The 20,636-nt window shown below is 40.2% G+C and overlaps 1 protein-coding gene across 2 annotated transcripts in view; it reads left to right on the forward strand.

Moving 5' to 3' along the window:
* Window positions 1–565: 565 nt before the first annotated feature.
* The window catches only part of specc1la (sperm antigen with calponin homology and coiled-coil domains 1-like a), a 50,693-nt gene continuing 30,622 nt past the window's right edge, over window positions 566–20,636 (forward strand). For both annotated transcript variants that reach the window (XM_062051551.1, XM_062051552.1), the window contains exons 1-4: window positions 566–752; window positions 12,207–12,369; window positions 12,486–12,624; window positions 15,554–17,178. In XM_062051551.1, coding sequence (XP_061907535.1) covers window positions 12,244–12,369; window positions 12,486–12,624; window positions 15,554–17,178 — 1,890 coding nt within the window. In that variant the 5' untranslated portion in view covers window positions 566–752; window positions 12,207–12,243. The remainder of the gene's footprint in view (window positions 753–12,206; window positions 12,370–12,485; window positions 12,625–15,553; window positions 17,179–20,636) is intronic.

Here is a 20,636-nt window from a genome sequence, read left to right on the forward strand (position 1 = left end):
ACACATGATTGTGCGTGCTGCTGGTCCACTAATAGTACTAACCTTTAACAGTTCATTTTACTCATTTTCATTCATTACTAGTTTCTATGTAACTGTTTTTATATTGTTTTACTTTCTTTTTTATTCAAGAAAATGTTTTTAATTTATTTATCTCATTTTATTTTACAATTTTTTAAAAAAAGGACCTTATCTTCACCATACCTGGTTGGCAAAATTAGGCATAATAATGTGTTAATTCCACGACTGTATATATCAGTATCGGTTGATATCGGTATCGGTAATTAAAGAGTTGGACAATATCGGAATATCGGATATCGGCAAAAAGCCATTATCGGACATCCCTATTAAATATACTTGTTTTTTTTGGGGGGGGGGAAACAACACTCTGGCTTGTTTTTAATGAATACTTAGACTTACTACGCTACTGTATTTTCAAGTTGGTCATTATGTTGGTACATGGACAGCCAAATTTTTTTCCTGAGGTGGTACTTGGTGAAACAAGTTTTTTTTCAGGTACAAATGTGATCTTAGTGAGGAATGTCCCAGTGAAAAGGAGCAAGTTGTAAAAGAGTGTGGTGATGCTGACCAGAAGAGGGTGCAGAGGATCATCGAGGGCGAGCTGACGTCCCGAACTGATGCCGCCTGTCCTCTTCTTCATGCTTCGGGTTGAAAAACCGCTGAGCCGTCGACAGCAGGCTTCCGTCGCACATGAAACAATCTGCCCCACACTGGAAAAGTGGAGGAAAAAGCAGGTTTGAGCATTTTCTCCCATGTTTTATTTTACGTTTGTTTGCCGGCTATGCTAACCATGTTTAGCTCCACGATAGCGTTAGCAGACTTAGCATGGCCAAAGTTCTACTAACAAGAGGGAATTAATGGCTGGACTTACAGTGTGTTAGCAGTGTTAAAAAGCCATATTCGCGTATATTCGTGCTGTTTGTTGAAACAATTGGATAGTGACGTTTTCACTATTTCTCCAGGTTTTAGACGTATTGTGTAGTTAGGCAAAATTACTTGCATGTGTTTGTGAAATGTTTCAAAATAAGTTTAGGACGACCGCTTTTGACATATACGGCAAATTGCCATGTGTTGTATGTCTGTTAATATGCTGCAATATGTGTGACATCTTTAAAGTGTGGTATTTTAATTTCTGTTGGTTGTCAATGTACCTGCTTAAATTATCTCGGATGCTTTTGTTTTGAAAGCTTTGACACAAACAGGAAGTGAATTAACTGCAACTCTGTGCTGGCCTGACGCTGTCGCTAACTAGCTGGATAGCTCACGCCTGGCATTTTTATGGTATTTGGACTGAAACGTATTCTTATTTGACCATATTTACTTACTTTAAACATAATATTATATGTGACAATGTATGGATTTAGTAATTTAGTGACGCTTTGTATATAGGGGCGTTAGCTGTGATGCTAATTGTAGGTGTGCCATCCATCCATCCATTTTTTACCGCTTACAAAGTAAACAAAAACAGAATGCTGGACGACAGCAAAGACTTACTGTGGAGTAAAGACGGCGTCCACAATGTATATCCTCACAAAGACGGATAAAAAGAACTGATATAGTCTTGATTGCTAAAACAAAGTAGATGCGGGAAATATTGCTCAAAAGAAGGATGAAACTGCTACAGGAAAATACCAAAAAAAGAGAAAAAGCCACTAAATGAGGAACGCAAGACAAGAACTAAAACACTACACACAGGAAAACACCAATAAACTCCAAATAAGTCAGGGGGTGATGTGACAGGTGGTGACAGTACACCTACTTTGAGACAAGAGCTATAGTGATGCATGCTTGGTTATGGTTTAAAGTCATATCCGACACTTAAAACAACGACTTTTTACTGTCAACTGAGTTTCGTTTTTTAATGATTTCTGGGGGGGGGGGGGGGGGGGGTTGCTGGAGCCTATCTCAGCTGCATTCGGGCGGAAGGCGGGGTACACCCTGGACAAGTCGCCACCTCAGAGCCAACACAGATGGACAGACAACATTCACACACTAGGGACCATTTAGTGTTGCCAATCGACCTATCCAGGGGGAGCACAGTTCAGATTGATTGATTGATTGAAGCTTTTATTAGTAGATTGTACAGTACAGTACATATTCTGTACAATTGACCTCTAAATGGTAACACCCGAATACGTTTTTCAACTTGTTTAAGTCGGGATCCACGTTAATCAATTCATGGTGACGGGTGTTGCAGACAGGATGATCCACAGAGCAAACTCTTCCACACTTACACATCATTTGTTTCTTTATCAAGGGGATGGTTCTACATTTCACATGATTCCATTTTTAACATGTTCAGAGGATTTTTGAAGAGGACTTTACCTGATTTATTTCATGCTTGCTAAGATTTGGGGAAATAGGAATGTTGTCCCCAAGTGAACAGTTTCAGCTTTGGTGGATTATTTTGCTGTTAGATGGGTGTTCCGTCTGGTATCACAGGCCAATCAATCAATCAGGTCGCACGGTCCATTTTTGAGAAATTAAAGCATTTCAAGTGTGCCTTATAGTCCTAAAAATATTAGGGATGTCCGATAATATCGGACTGCCGATATTATCGGCCAATAAATGCTTTAAAATGTAATATCGGAAATTATCGGTATTGGTTTCAAAAAGTAAAATGTATGACTTTTTAAAACGCCGCTGTGTACACGGACGTAGGGAGAAGTACAGAGCGCCAATAAACCTTAAAGGCACTGCCTTTGCGTGCCGGCCCAGTCACATAATATCTACGACTTTTCACACACACAAGTGAATGCAACGCATACTTGGTCAACAACCATACAGGTCACACTGAGGGTGGACGTATAAACAACTTTAACACTGTTACAAATATGCGCCACACTGTGAACCCACACCAAACAAGAATGACAAACACATTTCGGGAGAACATCCGCACCGTAACACAACATAAACACAACAGAACAAATACCCAGAACCCCTTGCAGCACTAACTCTTCCCCCCCTCAACCCCGCCCACGTCAACCTCCTCATGCTCTCTCAGGGAGAGCATGTCCCAAATTCCAAGCTGCTGTTTTGAGGCATGTTAAAAAAAAAAAAAGCACTTTGTGACTTCAATAATAAATATGGCAGTGCCATGTTGGCATTTTTTTCCATAACTTGAGTTGATTTATTTTGGAAAGCCTTGTTACATTGTTTAATGCAGTGGTTCTCAACCTTTTTTCAGTGATGTACCCCCTGTGAATTTTTTTTAAATTCAAGTACCCCCTAATCAGAGCAAAGCATTTTTGGTTGGAAAAAAGAGATAAAGAAGTAAAAGACAACACTATGTCATCAGTTTCTGATTTATTAAATTGTATAACAGTGCAAAAAGTGCTCATTTGTAGTGGTCTTTCTTGAATTATTTGGAAAAAAAGATAGGTTTTTATTTATATTTATAAAGGATTTTTGAATTGTTGCTATTTTTAGAATATTCAAAAAAAGTCTCACGTACCCCCTGGCATACCTTCAAGTACCCCCAGGGGTACGCGTACCCCCATTTGAGAACCACTGGTTTAATGCATCCAGCGGGGCATCACAACAAAATTAGGCATAATAATGTGTTAATACCACGACTGTATATATCGGTATCGGTTGATATCGGAATCGGTAATTAAGAGTTGGACAATATCGGAATATCGGCAAAAAAGCCATTATCGGACATCTCTAAAAAATATGGTAAACATTTTGGAGTATGTATGTATGTGTTGCTCTAAACATACGTGTGTGTGTGTACGCATTGTGAGAAGAAGGAGATGCAGAAGAGTTGTGGATGTTTTCATGTTGCAGACATGGAGAGCGGTAAAGAGATTTAGTGTGAACCTTTGACGACGCCGGTAAGGAAGTGGTGGGTAAAACTGCGACTGTGTGCAAGCATTGTGCAACACGTAGCGGTAGCTGGCACACCTTGGCCGCATTTCCTGTGAGGTGGTGCGTTGTGGTGATGTTGTTCTACTTTTACTTGCAGTCTAGTGCAGTGGTTCGTCACCTTGTTGGAGGTACCCAACCCCACCAGTTTCATATGCGCATTCACCGAACCCTTCTTTAGTGAAAAATAAAATCCTTTTTTTTTTTCAAATTCAAGACAAAGTTATATGTTTTTGGTAACACTTTAGTATGGGGAACATATTCTAAGTCAGTGTTTTTCAACCACTGTGCCGCGGCACACTAGTGTGCCGTGAGATATTGTCTGGTGTGCCGTGGGAAATTATGCAACTTCACCTAATTTATCCCAAAAATATTTTTGGCAAATCAATAATTAGAATCTGCCAATAATGTGCCGTTGCTTAGTGTCTGGCTGCGTAAAACTCGGCAGGGTAACCACGTAATACTCCATTTCAGTATGTGGCAGCATTGCTTTGTAAAAGTCGGAATGTGTCGGGTGAGACGAGGATGGTTTGTTGTGATCCTGATATGCAGACCACAGTGGGAGGCAAGGTGCAGGTAAAAAGGGTATGTAATGCTTAAACCCAAAATGAACGAAAGGAAAAGGCTATGCAAAACAAAAGTCAAACTGAACTGGCTACAAAGTAAACAGAGACAAAATGCTGGACGACAGCAAAAACTTACGGCGTCTACAAAGTACATCCGTACGTGACATGACAATCAACAATGTCCACACAAAGAAGGATAGCAACAACGTAAATAGCCTTGCTTGCTAACACAAAGCAGGTGCGCGGAATAGCGCTCAAAGGAAGACATGAAGCCACTACAGGAAAACACCGGCAAAACAGGAAGGGCCACCAAAATAAGCAAGACAAGAACTAAAGCACTACACACAGGAAGACACCAAAACACTCAAAATAAGACACGACGACTTGGTGGAGTTACATTTTTTCAAGTTTTCTGCTGGTGGTGTGCCTCCGGATTTTTTTCATGACAAAAATGTGCCTTGCCTCAAAAAAGGTTGAAAAACACTGTTCTAAGTAACAAAGACTCAATTTAGAGTTATTTAGACACTAGGGCAGGGGTCGGCAACCTTTATCACTCAAAGAGCCATTTTGACGAGTTTCACAAATTAAAGAAAACAATGGGAGCCACAAAACTCTTTAAAATTTTAAAATGAAATAACACTGCATACATAGCTTTTTTTTTTGCTTTGTGCTATGTTTAAACCAGGGGTCTCAGACACGCGCCCCGGCCCGCACCTTAACATGACAATTTAATGTTAGTGCGGTCCGCCAGTTTTACATGGATGGCGTTTGACAGCGTCATACTTGCCAACCCTCCCAATTTTTCCAAGTGCCCCTGGCTGCAGCCCGCAGATAGAGGAGGGGCTAAACGTTTAACCCATGGGTTCACCCCCACTGCAGTCAGGGGCAGGGTTTCCCACACATTCATTTATTTGTGGCGGCCCGCCACGAAAGAATTACGTCCGCCACAAATAATTAAAAAAAATTTTTTTTTTTAAATTTTTATTATTTATTATTTATTTCTATTTTTATTTTATTTTTGTGTCCTCTCCAGCTCCTCAGGCAAATCATATAGTTGATGTAGATGCCCATATCGGCTGTTCAGATTTACTTTACAAAAGAGAAGTGTAGGATACTTCTCTTGTTGCCTTATTTGCAGTAGGAAACACATGGTTAAGTGTAGGGAGTAAAACTGATGGCAGTCTAAAGTTCAAGATTTTTGGAGCTCTTTGTTCAGTGGATCAGATGTTTGATGAAGCTCTGTGTCTATCTACCACCACTACTGTTTTCTGTTTATTTGTTACTGACTGTGGCAGGACACCTCTGCCTCTGTTTCACTTTATGTTGCTGGTAAATAATATGGTTGTAGTAGTAGGCTAAAGTTAAATTATTTAGTATGCACTAATTAAAGGGGCAGAGCTTTGAGACATTTTAGCTTTTATATTTTATAAGATATATTTTTTGTAAGAACCACAATTAATAAATATATTTCAGTGAATAACTTATTGTTCAAATCTGTATATAAATATGTACATAAAGTGTTGTACTTATATTGTAAAATGGATGTATGGATGGATGGACGTTTAAAACAAAACTGTTATTATTAATTAGTAAGTATACATTTTTTGAGCCTTTTTAGAGAAAATCAAATCACTGTAGTAAATTATGCAAATTACTCGATGATGTCATGGTGACCACGCCCATAGCCACGCCCCCACCACCACAGGTATCTTGGCAGTTTATGGGAAACCCCTAGGGGTTACTCGATCGGGGAGGGGCTTAAATTTTCCCTAAATGTGGGCTGGTCTAAACGTTTTATTGTACATTATAAACTAATGTATGGATAGACAAACAAGCCGATAATTAAAATATTCATGCAAGTAACAGCCGATCAGCATTCCACCGTCAAACTCAGTGCAGTGTAGTGCAGTCCGGGGTGAACTGCAGCATGGAGGAGAAAGTGATTGTTGCCGTTTGCAACATGGGTTAAACGTTTAGCCCCTCCTCGATCTGCGGGCTGCAGCCAGGGGTTACTCAATTTTTCCGGGAGACACCTGAATTCTGGGGCGTGATGGCACTACCTTAAGCGCCCTCTACACTCTGCACAAACAGCGTACCTGCCCAGTTAAAAATTTAATGCAACTTTAGCTTGCACACCAAAAGTGTGAAGCAAGGCATACTTGGTCAACAGCCACACAGCTTACACTGACGGTGTCCGTATAAAACAACTTTAACACTGTTACGTTACAAATATGCGCCACACTGTGAACCCACACCAAAAAAAGAATGACAAACACATTTCTGGAGAACATCCGCACTGTAACACAACATAAACACAACAGAACAAATACCCAGAATCCCATGCAGCACTAACTCTCCCGGTCTACACTATACACCCCCGCTACCACCAAGCCCCGCCCACCTCAACCGACGCACGGAGGGGGGTGGGGAGAGGGGTTGATGTGTGGGGGGGTTTGGTGGTAGCGGGGGGTGTATAGTGTAGACCGGGAGAGTTAGGGCTGCATGGGATTCTGGGTATTCGTTCTGTTGGGTTTATGTTGTGTTACGGTGCGCATGTTCTCCAGAAATGTGTTTGTCATTCTTTTTTTGGTGTGGGTTCACAGTGTGGCGCATATTTGTAACGTAACAGTGTTAAAGTTGTTTTATACGACTACCGTCAGTGTAAGCTGTGTGGCTATTGACCAAGTATGCCTTGCTGTCTCCCACGCGTGCAAGTTAAAGCTACTTACAACATGTGGCTGGGCTGGCAAGCTGTTTGTACAGGCTATAGAGGATAATAAATGCAGTGCCAACACGGCACGCCCTTAATTGAATTGTTAGGGTGAAAATTGGAGAATATTTGCCCCGAGAGATTTCTAAGAGAGGCACTGAGATCCGTAAGTCTCCTGGGAAAATCTGAAGGGTCGGCAAGTATGCAGCTGAGCCGCATCAGAGTGGTCAAAGAGCCGCATGCGGCTCCGGAGCCGCGGGTTGCCGACCCCTGCACTAGGGGAACATATTCTAAGTAACAAAGACTTAATTTAGAGTTATTTGGACACTAGGGGAACATATTCTAAGTAACAAAGACTTAATTTAGAGTTATTTGGTTGGGTCAGGGTTAGAGGGTTAGGGTTATAATAACGCCATGCCGAATAAGGCATTAATTACTTAATAATGACTAGTTAAGAGCCAATATGTTACTAATTTGCATGTTAACAAACAACTAATTAATGGTGAATATGTTCCCCATACTAAAGTGTTACCATGTTTTTTTTACTTGTGCATAAAATGAACCGTGCATGAACATCACCTTGTTCAAACAACAAAACCAACACAGTGCATAAACTCACAACAAATTACACACCTGCAAACCAGTCAGCTGTTGCCGTATCCGTAATACGCCGATAGGGAGAAGTTTGTATTTACACGATGAGTCGGGTGTGTTTTGACCTCCGCCGAACCCCTGAGGCCGACTCACCGAACCCCTAGGGTTCCATCGAACCCAGGTTAAGAACCACCGGTATAGTGAAAGGAACTTTGAATGCTCCAAGATACCAAAGCATTTTGGACAATTCCATGGGATTGCAATTGAAGTTCATATGTGAGTAAAGGCAGGTGGCCAAATACTTTTGGCAATATAGTGTATGTTAGCTTGTACTATGCCGGTTTAATAGTAATCTGTTCTGTTCCAAGCAGACTGCCGGTGCGTGCTTGTCTGCATGTACGCGTTTTTGTTTGTTTGTTTTTGCAGACGGCGTCACAGGAAGCGCTTGTTTTGGCAGGGAAATGCCCCTTAGCTGTTGAAGCTTTTAATAAGGGGAAGAAAATGTCAAAGGGGTATTTGTAAGCTAATTCGTGCACCGCTATTATCAGAAGGTCCTAAATTATATTTTAGAGTGTGGGAAGAAGCCAGACTACCTGTTTATTAAACAGTTCAAGATGGTCACACAGTCTGCTTTATTGCTGCTTTTGAAATGATATTTGCTTTCATACTCCTACCAAAAAATATTATCTGAAAAACAACAGACCACGGAATCAGAGAATGGTTGTTTAAATGGCTTCCTGTGTAAGATAAATCACTTGGATACACGTTTTGCTTTTAGAGGCTTTGAGGAAAAATACGTCCATGTCTGTGCTTAAGCATTCACTCATAGCTTCCAGCTGTGTCCCAAGTAACTTTTGTGGCTATCACGGCATCCTGCAAGGTTCTCATCAGACCTGGACAGAAAATCTGCACAACAAGCAAAGAAGTCTCTCGTGTTTTCATGCAAGACTATTTTATTTTATTACAATTTTAGTGCATAATTTGTTGGGGGAAGTAACTTGTATTGTTGCCTCTCCTTTTTACACTGCAAAAACTGAAATCTAAGTAAGATGAAATATCTCAAATAAGGGTGATATTTGCTTATTTTCTGTCTGATAAGATAATTCTTCTCACTAAGCAGATTTATGTTAAAGTGTTTTACTTGTTTTAAGGGTTTTGGTCCTAAATGATCTCAGTAAGATATTACAGCTTGTTGCTGAGATTTGATGACCTATATTGAGTAAAGCATGCTGTAAACTACAATATCAACTGTTGCAAAGCTGTGTCGTCAACACTCACAAGTATAAAACTACTTTTTTAAAGTAATAATTTCTTACTTCAAGCATGAAAAAAAAAATCATGATGCTGAGCGCATATCATTATGTCAAGATAATAGCCCTAGCATTTACTTAATTTAAGAATATTTTTCAACATATTGAGCAAAATGGTCTCTTTTTTTTCTACCAAGAAAAGTGCACTTGTTATTAGTGAGAATATACTTATTTTAAGGTATTTTTGGGTTCATTGAGGCTAGCTAATTTTACTTGTTTTGGAAAGTCTTGACAAGCTGATTTTTCCTGTTCTATTGGCAGATAATTTTGCTTAGTTAAAAAAAAATACCCCTCATTTTTATATATATGAGTTTAATGCAGTTTTCAATTACCGGTACTTTTTTAAATCTATTTCCAAGTGGTTCATATTGAAATGCAAATTTTTTAAATTTTTTCCTCAGTTTTATTATATTGTTCAAGAGTGTACACTGCAAAAAGTCAGTGTTCAAAAACCAAAAAATAAATAAAATAAAATTAGGAGTATTTTACCTGAACAAAGCAAAATTATCTGCAAATAGAACAAGAAAATTTGGCTTGTCAAGACTTTCCAAAACAAGTCAAATTAGCTAACCTCAATGAACCCAAAAATACCTTAAAGTAAGTATATTCTCACTAATAACAAGTGCACTTTTCTTGATAGAAAAAAAAAATATGAGTCCTTTTTTTCTTAATATCTTGAAAAATATTCTTAAATGAAGTAAATGCAAGTGCCATTATCTTGGCATCATATGTGGTCGGCATAACATTTCTTGAAACCAGCAAACTTATACTAAATACTAGTTTATTTTTCTTAATGGAAAGGAAGCAGTTAAGAATATATTTCTTAACTGCGAGAGATAATTGAGGAACAAAAAACTTAAAACAAGTAAAATACTCTAACATAAAATCTGCTTAGTGAGAAGAATTATCTTGTCTGACAAAAATAAGCAAATATCACCCTAATTTGAGATATTTAATCTTACTTAGATTTCAGTTTTTGCAGTGTATATCCACACTATCTACATGGTGAAATTGGGCTAGAGTTCTGTGGATGACATCACGCCAAGAGGGATGGCATATGGAGTCTGGCCAGGATCGGCAGCATAAAACCCTGGTCGTAGTCTCCAATAGGCTTTTTACTAGATTAGTCGCTAGTGGCTTTTTAAATAAGTGTATTTCCAAGGTGCTGACTGCACGCTTAATTTACAGTAGAAACATTGTGGTTAATTTCAGAACTAACCACTCCACTGACACATGCCTTCTCTATCTGAGCGACCACATCAAACATGAGGAGGACGCGGGCAAATACTGCGGCATGGTCATGCTGGACCTTCAGAAGGCCTTTGACACCGTTAACCACACTATACTGTTGGATAAGCTCAGAGCAATCGGATTTGACAAAACCTCATCGAGCTGGAGGCAGTCTTACTTGGAGGGGAGGGAGCAGGTGGTTGAGGTGAACGGCACCGTGTCCCCCCCCCCCCTCTCAGTGAGCTGTGGAGTCCCCCAAGGCAGTATATTAGGGCCTTTACTGTTCCTAATATACATAAACGACTTGTCATCGGCATGCGACTGTGAATTGTTCTTGTTTGCGGATGACTCTGCCCTGCTGGTATCAGACAAGGACAAGTCACAGGTGGAGAAAATCCTCAGTGCTGAACTCTGTAGAACTTGCACCTGGCTCGCTGACAACAAGTTATCCATACACTTGGGTAAAACGGAATCCATCCTGTTTGAGTCCCACATCAACCTTAAGAAAGTCAACGACTTCACTATTAAAGTGGGTGACATTGTTATCACCAGGAAAGATGAGGTCACCTACCTAGGTTCCATTCTAGAGGCTAATCTTTCCTGTGATAAAATGGCAACCAAGGTAATCAAAAACGTCAACCAACGAATGAGATTTATCTATAGAATCTCTTCTCTGGTCAACAAAAGCACCATGAGGATTCTGGCGGGAACTCTCTTTCAACCCTTTTTCGATTACGCATGCACCTCCTGGTACCCTAGCACCTCCAAAACCCTCAAATCCAAACATCCCAGAACAAGCTAGTCAGATTACTTCTAGACCTCCACCCCAGATCCCACCTCACTCCTACCCACTTCTCCAAAGTGGGCTGGCTCAGGGTGGAGGACAGAGTAAAACAACTTGCACCGAGCCTAGTCTATAAAATCCGCTACACCTCCCTGATACCGAAGTACATGTCAAACTACTTCCTTAACGTAAATGACCGCCATAACCACAACACCAGGGGGAGCTCCACTAACCACGTTAAACCCAGATTTCGATCTAACAAAGGTCTTAACTCATTCTCTTTCTATGCCACATCAATGTGGAATGCGCTCCCAACAGGTATAAAAGAAAGGGCATCTCTATCCTCCTTCAAAACCGCAATAAAAGTTCACCTCCAGGCAGCTACAACCCTAAACTAACACCCTTCCCGGATTGTTAATAATCAAATGTAAACAATCAAATGCAGATAATTTTTCTTATGCTTTCTGATCTCTCTCTCTCTCTCTCTCTCTCTCTCTCTCTCTCTCTCTCTCTCTCTCTCTCTCTCTCTCTCTCTCTCTCTACACTGTTCCAATATCCATTTCTCTGTTCTCTATTGTTGATGACTGATGATAACAACCAAACCAGCCCCCCTCCACACCCCGGATTGTAAATAATGTAAATAATTCAATGTGATTATCTTGTGTGATGACTGTATTATGATGATAGTATATATCTGATAGTATATATCTGTATCATGAATCAATTTGAGTGGACCCCGACTTAAACAAGTTGAAAAACTTATTCGGGTGTTACCATTTAGTGGTCAATTGTACGGAATATGTACTTCACTGTGCAACCTACTAATAAAAGTCCCAATTTAAGTTCCTCCTCCTGCTGTATCTTGTTTATGATCGAGCTATGTAGCTTCAACTTTATTTATGGGGGTCCAACTGTATTTGTAGCAGGCTGCAACAAATACATTAATGGAATGCTTGTTATGACAACATATTGAGAATTTATTGAGTTGGAAGCACTTAACAGTATTTTTGGTGTGTCGTTAGTTGTTTCTTCATGTTTTGGGAATAGCCTCTATACTGTGGAAAAAATCTGCAGCTATCATCCCATGTTCTGACCAACATTACCTGTTTTCTCTCTCCTGTGTGCAGACAGAGCTGTAAATGTATCGACAGCAGATAGCTCAGTATGAAGAAGTCCGTCCGGCCTGCGGTGAGTAAGGCGAGTGTGGATCGAGGGAAGGTCGAGGCTGCTGGGAACGCCGGCACCGGAAAGGCTGGAGCCAAAAGTAATAGTTCTGCACCTTTGTCCAAGGTACTGTAAGATTCGCCAAGTGTTGGACGTGTATCACAAATGCACCTATGACAGCTTGTTTGCTGTGTGTTAGTTAGATTTTTTTTTTAAACTGTGTTCTTAAATTGTGTTCTCAGGTGAAAAGCAATGATGATCTATTAGCAGGAATGGCTGGAGGGAATCATGCGTCAAGTAGTGCTGTCCCCAAAACCAAGAGAACTGCCTCAGTCGGGACCACTACTAGCACCCTCGACAGCAAACAGAAAACAACATCAGGTGTGTACTTTGCTGAACTGTTGTAGTACAAACACATTAATTTCCTATTTCTGTTGCCGGAATTTTTCTGGCATCACAAAAAGGCCCCCCAAAAAATTAGAAATATTCCTAATTAAGCTCTCTGCTTAGTTTGGAGCCAAAATGTAAGACTACCACCACACATTCTGTGTTAAATGTGTTTACATTTCACAATCCCCTTGTTAATTCAGTACTCGAACAGTCCATGGTATGCTGCATATAGACTATTCTGAATTACCAACTTGGCTAGGAGGAAAGCTTGCAACAACCTATTCAGCTTGCAATAAATGTTAAGGCAGGGGTGTCTAAATGAGGGAAGCGGAAGCCGCTTTGATATATTGTGTACATGAAAGCTGCTAAACGTATATGTTAAGCTATCTTAACAAACTTTGTGTGATAGATAGGGGTGTAACGGTACACAAAAATTTCGGTTCGGTACATACCTTGGTTTAGAGGTCACGGTTCGGTTCATTTTCGGTACAGTAAGAAAACAACAAAATATAAATTTTTTGGTTATTTATTTACCAAATTTGCAAAATCTTCCACCAAAAATATTTTTCTTAGTGGAATATTTGATGTGAAGTAATCGGAACCTTGGATAGGTCATTAATTCATAATAACATTGATTTTGATTCAACATTATGTTTTGAGCAATGACAGTTTGAAAGAAAAAAAACAGCTTTGTTTTATTAGTCAACATTGCAACTTTTTCTAAATTACATTTAACCTTTAAGCTTTTTTATTTCACTTTTGTTATGTTTTTGTTTATTTTAATAGTATTTTTAGAATGTGCCGTGGGCCTTTAAAACATTAGCTGTGGGCCGCAAATGGACTCCGGGGCACACTTTTGACACCCCTGCTATAGATAATAAAACATTTAATCTGATAAATCTATGGATAGAAAACAGAGCCTGGCGACGCATGCGCGTTTATCATAACTCTCTCTCTCTCTCTCTCTCTCTCTCTCTCTCTCTCTCTCTGTCTCTGCCCCTCCCTCACGAATGCTGCTGCGCGCACAATTTTTTTTGTTTTTAACCCCTTCTTAACCCCGAACGTACATTGAAAATACACGCAACCCTAACTCAAAATGCCGGACATTTGAGGCATTTAAGAAACTTCGCCCTGACAGCTCCGCAAAAGAGGACATGTCCGGTGAAAAGAGGACGTATGGTCAGTCTATCGTAGCCCGTTAGCGGACACGGACATATTAAGTAGCGTAACGCACGTTGTGTAAACAATGCACACCGAGGCACAACACAGGGCATGCTAGCAGCGACCGGGCTACGATAGACTGACCATACGTCCTCTTTTCACCGGACATGTCCTCTTTTGCGGAGCTGTCAGGGCGGAGTTTCTTAAATGCCTCAAATGTCCGGCATTTTGAATAAACAATGCACACCGAGGCAGATACGCTACTTAATATGTCTATGTGGAAACTTTTTCGGTACACCTCCGAACCGAACCGGAACCCCCGTACCGAAACGGTTCAATGCAAGTACCGTATTTTTCGGACTATAAGTCGCAGTTTTTTTCATAGTTTGGCCGGGGGTGCGACTTATACTCAGGAGCGACTTATGTGTGAAATTATTAACACATTACCGTCAAATATCAAATAATATTATTTAGCTCATTCACGTAAGAGACTAGACGTATAAGATTTCATGGGATTTAGCGATTGGGAGTGACAGATTGTTTGGTAAACGTATAGCATGTTCTATATGTTATAGTTATTTGAATGACTCTTACCATAATATGTTACGTTAACATACCAGGCACGTTCTCAGTTGGTTATTTATGCCTCATATAATGTACACTTATTCAGCCTGTTGTTCACTATTCTTTATTTATTTTAAATTGCAATTTTCAAATGTCTATTCTTGGTGTTGGGTTTTATCAAATACATTTCCCCCAAAAATGCGACTTATACTCCAGTGCGACTTATAAATGTTTTTTTTAGGGATGTCCGATAATGGCTTTTTGCCGATATCCGATATTCCGATATTGTCCAACTCTTTAATTACTGATACCGATATCAACCGATACCGATATATACAGTCGTGGAATTAACACATTATTATGCCTAATTTGGACAACCAGGTATGGTGAAGATAAGGTCCTTTTTAAAAAATAAAATAAGATAAATAAATTAAAAACCTTTTCTTGAATAAAAAAGAAAGTAAAACAATATAAAAACAGTTACCTAGAAACTAGTAATTAATGAAAATGAGTAAAATTAACTGTTAAAGGTTAGTACTATTAGTGGACCAGCAGCACGCACAATCATGTGTGCTTACGGACTGTATCCCTTGCAGACTGTATTGATATATATTGATATATAATGTAGGAACCAGAATATTAATAACAGAAAGAAACAACCCTTTTGTGTGAATGAGTGTGAATGGAGTAGGGAAGTTTTTTGGGTTGGTGCACTAATTGTAAGTGTATCTTGTGTTTTTTTATGTTGCTTTAATTAAAAAAAAAACCAACAAAACCGATACCGATAATAAAAAAAATGATACCGATAATTTCCAATACTACATTTTAAAGCATTTATCGGCCGATAATATCGGCAGACCGATATTATCGGACATCTCTAGTTTTTTTCCTTCTTTATGCATTTTCGGCCGTTGCGACTTATACTCCGGAGCGACTTATACTCCGAAAAATACGGTACACGTACCGTTACACCCCTAATAAGCTATCTTAACAAGCTTTGTGTGATAGGTATCATATCTACTAATATTTGTCATTAATAATGAATTATTTTTTATTTTAGACTATGCCTAAGGCTAAAAAAAGAAGAAAGAAAGCTGCGGGCTGCAAATAGCCCCGACACCCCTGGTTTATGATGTTTAACTTTGGAGGTTTCACTCTTTTTCCTGTTTTTGGTTTTCGTTTGTCTCTGAATAAGGTACTTCAACCAAGCGTATGACATCATCCACTACAAAAGAGCCAAATTCTACACGAGACCGTCTTCGGACATCGAGGACGTCGGCTAATAAGAAGCAGCTGGTCTCAGGGACACCGGCAGGCGATGCATCCTCAGGGAAGCGCTTTCGCAATCAGATCCCGACGGAGTCTGAGAGCCGTATGAGCAAGTCCAAATCAGATGGCCAGATCAGCGATAAGGTGGCCCTGGAGGCAAAAGTCAACGACCTGCTCGGTCTCGCTAAAAGCAAAGATGTGGAGATTCTACACCTTCGCAGTGAACTCCGAGACATGAGAGTCCAGCTTGGCATGGACGGAAAGGATTTGCAACCGCAGCAAGAAGCAGAGGAGGAAGAGAAGCCACAGGTGTCGGCCATCACAGCGGCTGACGTGGAGTCCACTCTGCTGCTCTTACAAGAGCAGAACCAAGCCATAAGAGGGGAGCTGAACTTGCTGAAGAGTGAGAATCGCATGCTCAAGGACCGTCTTAACGCCTTAGGCTTCTCTCTGGAGCAGAGGCTGGATGGTTCCGACAAGCTCTTCAGCTACTCCTCTCTGAGTCCAGACTTGGCAGCGAGCAGTGGACAGAGTGAGGGCGGAGCCACCCTGACCTCCTCAGCGGCGGGCTCCGCTCCAGGCTCCCTGGAGGACCTACTCACCGGGCACCAGCATGGCGGCTCAGCAGACAATCTCGACAGTGAATCCAGCGAGGTGTACCAGGCCGTCACCTCCAGCGACGACGCTCTGGACGCCCCGTCCGGAGCCTCGTCGTCGTCAGAATCTGAGTGCGTTCCCAGCAGAGAGCGCTCACGGAGAGGCAGCAGTGGCAATGCCAGCGAGGTATCCGTGGCGTGTCTAACAGAGCGCATCCATCAGATGGAGGAGAACCAGCACAGCACTGCCGAGGAGCTGCAGGCCACGTTGCAGGAACTGGCTGATCTGCAACAGATCACGCAGGAGCTGAACGGGGAGAACGAACGGCTCGGCGAGGAAAAAGTCATCCTCATGGACTCTTTGTGCCAGCAGAGCGACAAGCTGGAGCTCTACGGACGTCAGATTGAGTATCTTCGCTGTTTGCTAGAAGAGCATCATATCTCGTACGTGCTGGAGGAGGACATCAAGAGCGGTCGCTATTTGGAGCTGGAGCAGCGCTATGGCGACCTGTCCGATAACGCCCGCTTCGAAAGAGAGCAACTGCTGGGGGTGCAACAGCACCTGTCCAACACGTTGAAGATGGCAGAGCAGGACAACGCCGAGGCCCAGGATGTGATCGGAGCACTGAAGGAGCGAAACCACCAAATGGAGCGCATCCTGGAATCGGAGAGACAGGATCACGCGGCCGTAGCAGCCGCGCTCGACGAGTACAGAGCGGCGGTCAGCAGTGACCAGGCGGAGCTGAGCCGCTGCAGAGCCCAGTTGGACCAGGAGAGGCAAAGGGTGGCCGAGCTGTACTCGCTCCATACCGCAGGCGACAGGAATGACATATGTCAGCTTTTGGAGGGCGTGCGACAGGAGAAGGAGGAGGCCGAGGCCAAGGCTGCTAAGTCGCAGGAGGAGTTGAAGCAAGCTCACAATGACCTTACAAGGCTGCAGGAGACGCTCAGTAAGGTTAGTAAAAGTTGGGAAAAATAAGGTCACTGAGGACGGAAGGACCTGTCTATACAGTGGAACCCATTAATGTACAGTAACTCCTCAAGTCCTGGCCCAACATGTTTTTCTTCTTTCTGAAAATGATCGACCGCCTTTGTAGACATTAAATTTGACACCCAAAGTGGTAAATAAAAAAAGGGTCTGTTTATGTCTACGTGTTGCAGTATTGTTAACTTCATGGGGGCGGTATAGCTCGGTTGGTACACTGCAAAAAGTCAGTGTCCAAAAACAAGAAGAAAAATAACACAAAAATTAGGGGTATTTTTATTTGAACTAAGCAAAATTATCTGCCAATAGAACAAGAACATTTGGCTTGTCAAAACTTTCCAAAACAAGTAAAATTAGCTAACCTCAATGAGCCCAAAAATACCTCAAAATAAGTATATTCTCACTTATAACAACTGTACTACTATATGAGTACGTATTTTCTAATAAAACAGCAAAGTCAATTTGGCTGTCATCTGTTTTAATTATGAGACATTATTGTGTCAAAATCATGATTTTTTTTTTTTTCATGTTTGAAATAAGAAATTATTACTTTAAAAAAGTAGTTGTATACTTGTGAGTGTTGATGACACAGCTTTGCAACAGTTGATATTCTAGTTTCAAGCATGTTTTACTCAATATAGGTCATCAAATCTCAGCAACAAGCTGTAATATCTTACTGAGATCATTTAGGACCAAAAACACTTAAAACAAGTAAAACACTCTAACATAAAATCTGCTTAGTGAGAAGAATTATCTTTAAGACAGAAAATAAGCAAATGTCACCCTTATTTGAGATATTTAATCTTACTTATATTTCAGTCTTTGCAGTGTAGTAACTCCTCAAGTCCCGGCCCAACATGTTTTTCTTCTTTCTGAAAATGATCGACCGCCTTTAAATTTGTTTAAATTTGACACCCAAAGGGGTAAATAAAAAATGGGTCTGTTTATGTCTACGTGTTGTAGTATTGTTAACTTCATCGGGGCGGTATAGCTCGGTTGGTAGAGTGGCCGTGCCAGCAACTTGAGGGTTCACTGCAAAAAGTCAGTGTTCAAAAACAAGAAAAAAAAAAAAAAAAAAATTAGGGGTATTTTACTTGAACTAATCAAAATTATCTGCCAATAGAACAAGAAAATTTGGCTTGTCATGACTTTCCAAAACAAGTAAAATTAGCTAACCTCAATGAACCCAAAAATACCTCAAAATAAGTATATTCTCACTCATAACAACTGTACTACTATATGAGTATGTATTTTCTAATAAAACAGCAAAGTCAATTTGGCTGTCATCTGTTTTAATTATGAGACACTATTGTGTCAAAGTCATGTTTTTTTTTTCATGCTTGAAGTAAGAAATTATTACTTTAAAAAAGTAGTTTTATACTTGTGAGTGTTGATGACACAGCTTTGCAACAGTTGATATTCTAGTTTCAAGCATGTTTTTTCAAAAACAAGAAAAAAAATTACAAAAATGAGGGGTATTTTACTTGAACTAAACAAAATTATCTGCCAATAGAACAAGAAAATTTGGCTTGTCATGACTTTCCAAAACAACTAAAATTAGCTAACCTCAATGAACCCAAAAATACCTTAAAATAAGTATATTCTCACTAATAACAACTGTACTACTATATGAGTACGTATTTTCTATTGTTTCATTGAAAATAAAGCAGCAAAGTCCATTTGGCTGTCATCTGTTTTAATATGAGACACAATTGTGTCAAAGTCATGATTTTTTTTTTTTTACATGCTTGAAATAAGAAATGATTACTTTAAAAAAGTAGTTTTATACTTGTGAGTGTTGATGACGCAGCTTTGCAACAGTTGATATTCTAGTTTCAAGCATGTTTTACTCAATATAGGTCATCAAATCTCAGCAACAAGCTGTAATATCTTACTGAGATCATTTAGGACCAAAACCCTTTAAACAAGTAAAACACTCTAACATAAAATCTGCTTAGTGAGAAGAATTATCTTATCATACAGAAAATAAGCAAATATCACCCTTATTTGAGATATTTCATCTTACTTAGATTTCAGTTTTTGCAGTGTTCCAGGTTCGATCCCTGCTTCCGCCGTCCTAGTCACTGCCGTTGTGTCCTTGGACACCTGCTCCCAGTGCCACCCACCCTGGTTTGAATGTTACTTAGATATTGGGTTTCACTATGTAAAAGCGCTTTGAGTCACTAGAGAAAAGCGCTATATAAATATACTTCACTTAATTTCATTACTAGCGTTAAGCAGCGTAACATCACTACTGTGACGTGTACTGAAGCTTTATTGTTATTGTAGTCAAGACATACCACAAAATTATTGCAGCACTTTTTGTGATCCTAAACATGTTATTTGTGGCCCCGTTTTGAACTTTAATATTACTAGGGTTTGCCTCTATAGATTGTAGGGGTGTAATGGTACGTGTATTTGTATTGAACCGTTTCGGTACGGGGGTTTCGGTTCGGTTCAGAGGTGTACCGAACGAGTTTCCACACGGACATAATAACGTAACGCACGTTGTGTAAAGAATGCACACCGAGGCACAACACACGGCATGCTAGCCGCTAACGGGCTACGATAGACTGACCATACATCCTCTTTTCACCGGACATGTCCTCTTTTGCGGAGCTGTCAGGGCGGGGTTTCTTAAATGCCTCAAATGTCTGGCATTTTGAGTTAGGGTTGCGTGTATTTTCAATGTACGTTCAGGGTTAAGAAGGGGTTAAAAACAAAACAAATTGTGCGCGCAGCAGCATTAGTGAGGGAGGGGCAGAGACAGAGAGAGCGAGAGAGTTATGATAAACGCGCATGCGTCGCCAGGCTCTGCTTTTTATTCATAGATTTATCAGATTAAATGTTTTATTATCTATAGCAGGGGTGTCAAAAGTGTGCCCCGGAGTCCATTTGCGGCCCACAGCTGATGTTTTAAAGGCCCACGGCACATTCTAAAAATACTATTAAAATAAACAAAAACATAGCAAAAGTGAAATAAAATAGCTTAAAGGTTAAATGTAATTTAGAAAAAGTTGCAATGTTGACTAATAAAACAAAGCTGTTTTTTTTTCTTTCAAACTGTCATTGCTCAAAACATAATATTGAATCAAAATCAATGTTATTATGAATTATTGACCTATCCGAGGTTCCCATTACTTCACATCAAATATTCCAGCAAGAAAAATATTTTTAGTGGAAGATTTTGCAAATTTGGTAAATAAATAACCCAAAAATTGATATTTTGTTGTTTTCTTACTGTACCGAAAATGAACCGAACCGTGACCTCTAAACCGAGGTACGTACCGAACCGAAATTTTTGTGTACCGTTACACCCTTACACACAACACAATTATTGCAGCACTTTTTGTGATCCTAAACATGTTATTTGTGGCCCCATTTTGAACTTTAATATTACTAGGGTTTGCCTTTATAGGTTGTGAATC

Source organism: Entelurus aequoreus, linkage group LG06 (genome assembly GCF_033978785.1).
Source record: "Entelurus aequoreus isolate RoL-2023_Sb linkage group LG06, RoL_Eaeq_v1.1, whole genome shotgun sequence".
Classification (NCBI taxonomy): Eukaryota; Metazoa; Chordata; class Actinopteri; order Syngnathiformes; family Syngnathidae; genus Entelurus; species Entelurus aequoreus.